At 34.1% G+C, this 3,986-nt stretch overlaps 1 protein-coding gene across 1 annotated transcript; it reads left to right on the top strand.

Moving 5' to 3' along the window:
• Window positions 1-631: 631 nt before the first annotated feature.
• LOC135721802 (phospholipase A2 inhibitor and Ly6/PLAUR domain-containing protein-like) lies at window positions 632-3,584 on the top strand. The gene is made up of 5 exons (XM_065244257.2): window positions 632-686; window positions 777-896; window positions 1,354-1,497; window positions 2,405-2,515; window positions 2,741-3,584. The coding sequence occupies exons 1-5, from the start codon at window positions 638-640 to the stop codon at window positions 2,926-2,928; spliced, it is 612 nt and encodes a 203-aa protein (XP_065100329.1). The 5' UTR covers window positions 632-637; the 3' UTR covers window positions 2,929-3,584.
• The last annotated feature ends 402 nt before the right edge of the window (window positions 3,585-3,986 follow it).

Here is a 3,986-nt window from a genome sequence, read left to right as displayed (position 1 = left end):
AATAGACACATGAACTCCTTTAGCTCTGTGCATGTGCGCTATTGTTGGGTAGGAAGTGCCGTTCACGAGCTTTCAATATGTACAACGTTTTCAAGTTCAAGACACCAGTCCAGTACAACACAGTTAATCTCATCAACATAAAATAAAAATATCACTTCAAGAATAAAAACATAGCGTTGAGTTTTGTTGTAAAACATTACGAAGAGAAAAAGAAAGCCCAGTCTAAAAGCATAGACTTCATTCAGTACACAGAAAGACAAATACTATGCACCTTCTTTTAGCCTGTGATTAAATCATTATGTAAAATTTGCGGTAGTTAATACTTTCTTAATTTTTGTGTGCACGTCAAAAAAAAAAAACATAAATTAACTGAAAAATAAATTATTGGAGGGAGTAAAAGTTGGAGTATTCCACTGTTTTGCATAGATGGGCTGAACGCGCTGAACCCTGTTGCTGTTTTCATATAAAATTTAAAGGGGACTAAAGCGATTGCAAATGTTCATTTTATGGAGCTAACATACTGTAAAGCCCACCTAAAAATGGCCTAACGACGCTCCTGGCCACACCCTCTTTGGTCAACCATACAAAAGTCACTGAAAATGCTTCATCAATTTAATCACCTCCGGATAGACCAAAGATGGATCTGAAAATCTTCATTGTTCTCCTTTTTACTATTTTTGCTGGAGGTACAGTACATAACACTAAAGTGTATTTAATTTTTATTACCTACAAATACAGATTGAATTGAAGCTTTCTCTCTCATTCTGTTTTTTCAGGACACTCGCTCAAATGTTATGAGTGTGTCAATGTGACAGGTTCTTGTTCAGGCGTAGCGACGACATGTCCCACTGCCAATCATACCACCTGTATGAGTGCAACAAGTATTACAACTGTTGGTGAGTTGAGTATTATTGAGGGTAAATGTACTATTGTAGGTAAACCATCTTAGCATCTGAGTTTAAGACTATTTTTATTACTATTTTTAGTCATTTTTATTACTGTTGTTTAACTTTATAGCTCAGTAATACAGCATTGGGTTAGCAAAGCAAAAGGTCAGGTCGAATCCAAGGATCATACTTACTAATAAAAAAAATGTATTCCACTGTAAGTCTCTTTGGATAAAAGTGTCTGTCAAATGCATAGTGGTCATGATAAAAATTACTGCTTTACAACCATGCCGCATTCAATATAATACAGCATTCAACAAAGGATTAGGAAGCAGTGATGAAATAATGAAAATGGGAAATATTGAGTTATATTAAATTCATGTTTTTAACATCTGAATATCATTTTTTCACCCCATTTGTCAGGTGTGATGCTATAATTATTATTTTTATTTATTTATTTATTTAGATGGTGTTACATATACCCATAAATCTAAGAGCTGTATTATACCAAAGGATTGTGGAAACTTATCTGCTAATGTTGTAGTTTCAAAGTCAATAGTGTCTATGCAGTGCTGCAACACTGATCTCTGTAACAGCCACGATGTCCCAGGTATTGTCTTTTATATATAGCACAATTTATGTACTGTACACCACACTGGTCGGGGGAGAACCGGGTCAAAAGTAACGCGGGACGAAAGTAAAAAATAGAAATTTTCTCCGAGCCCTGATAACATTTGCATCCCAAACTATGACAGCATCTAAAGCACACAAACCCTTGACAAAGCTGACAAATATCTCGTTTTTTGCACGTAGATCCATAAAGGTGTTTTCAACCATGATAAGAAAATTCCTAAAGCGGTCATTTTTTTCTTATAATGCGTTTCATGTGTTAAAATACTGATCAATCTACAGGTTATTTAGTTCTGTAACACATCCTGAAGTTTGACTTCTCAGAGTTTTTCAAAATAAAAGTAAATAGTGTTTAAATGTGAGGAGATACTTACCGCTGCTAATAGTGTTGTATATGTAAAAATGTATATTATTCAAATTTGATTTAATTTTCATAGTGTTAAAAAATCTTTTATTCTCAACAATTTAAGTTTGTATTGTTGGTTGCTTTTGAAACATTTGATAACACTGAAATTTAAAATGAAAATTCATTATTTTTTACAAAGATAAATTACAAAATATATTTGCAGTTACATATAGATCATAGTTATAATAAAAACACGTGTAACACAAAAATATATCTTGTTTTGTTGTGTTACTTTTGACCCACCTTTGTGTTACTTTCGTCCCTGCACTATTCACTATTTAAGTTTAAAGTAAAATTATCCTGAAGCCGTTTTACATTTTTACAAAATTCCACCTGACCACAGCAAAAATACATCTCTGTCTATAACATTATCTTTTAAAATGAAGTTTTTCTGAAAATGGTACTTTCGGCCCTGTTCTCCCCTAACCTATATACAGTATGCTAGCATTAAGCTTAAGATAAAGATTAGTATATTCTACAGATTCCAGCTTTAATAGCCCCAATGGAAAACAATGTTACTACTGTGATGAGAAGAGTTGCTTAAACAAATTAAACTGTGTAGGAACTGAAGACTTCTGCATCACAGCAGAAGGTGAGAATTTCTTAACAGAAGAAGGACATTTTTCTCCAATAGATGACAAAGTATATTGAATTACACTTCTAATTGTTTAAAACATTAGAAAAAATGTCATTTAACATGTTTTTATATCTTTCAAGTTCAATAATCCATTATTGTTTTGTTAGATTTCTGTATGGGCAGTTTAGAATGATTAACATATTATTTATTTATGACTCAACTTCTGTTTTTTTACATTAGTAAATATTTCATCTCTGCTACCGACTGTAAAAGGATGTGCCTCTAAAACTATCTGTGATGCTGGACCACAATGGAACGGGAAAGTCTCATGCTGTCAGGGGAATCTGTGTAACAGTGCTGTGAGCGTCACTACTCAATACCTCCTCTTTTTCTTATACCCGTTCATCTTCTGCATCCTGATCCACTGAATTCAGCAGAACTGCACTCTTTTTCTAAATCCCCTAAAAATAAATGAAATATACCTCAGCAGGCCTACCTATAGCCTTTCAAAGAGTGCAGCTTTGCATCTAAAGAGTTCATATTATTAACCACACAGAAAGATCTTATATGTGCTACATGAGCTTATGGGTTTTCAAACAATTCTTTTCTATCCACATTTATTACACGGCTCTCTGGAATGCTTGATTCTGATTGGTCAGTTGAGACATTTGCAGGTTCGTTCTTTTCAAATAATAACCGCTCCAAAATAATAACGCATAGCCGGTACTACTTGCACGAGTAAAATCGCTCCGCGCCAATAAAGATCAATAAAGATTACTGTCTGTTTGGCGCCATCTTGTGACAAACACTGGACAACCATGACAAGACACAGACAGCTTACTGAGACTGAACTTTACAAAATAGAGCATGACAGATACGAAGCCAACACACAAAAAAATACAGAATGGGCATTAAAACTTCTCAAAGACTGGCTAAAAGAGAAAAAATGGAGACAAGTATGAAGCAGAGGATCTTAATAAGGTATTACGATCATTTTATGCATCTGTGCAAAGTTTCGCAGAAGGATAAAAATGTTAATTTAAAACAAATATGCCAATAAAATGTTTCAAATTCATATTCATGTCCAGTTTTTTTTCTTATGTGGCAAGTAGCCATGTAATAAGCGGGATAATGTAGAGGCAGCCGGTAGTTATTGGGAAATAAGCCCCTTCAGTGTGATACAAGACCCTCCGCTTCGCGTCGGGTCCTGATTACACTGTCGGGGCTTATTTCCCGATAACTACCGGCTGCCTCTACATTATCCCTTACATAATACACATATATTACTGGTATGTTTACTTTTGTGTACTTCAGTGTTTTGTGTTATGCTGTAGTGTCTGCTTTCATTCTGGAATTTGAATGCACTTATTATTGCATCAACAATAAAGATTTTTTTCTGCTAGCCTGATAGTTTGTACATGCCATGCTCACTATCCACAATAAATAAATAAATAAATAAATCAAATATGTTGATTGTGACTACTTA

Source organism: Paramisgurnus dabryanus, chromosome 18 (assembly GCF_030506205.2).
Source record: "Paramisgurnus dabryanus chromosome 18, PD_genome_1.1, whole genome shotgun sequence".
NCBI classification, from domain to species: Eukaryota; Metazoa; Chordata; class Actinopteri; order Cypriniformes; family Cobitidae; genus Paramisgurnus; species Paramisgurnus dabryanus.
Note: the sequence above shows the minus strand (reverse complement) of the source record. Positions and strands in the feature narration are given on the sequence as shown.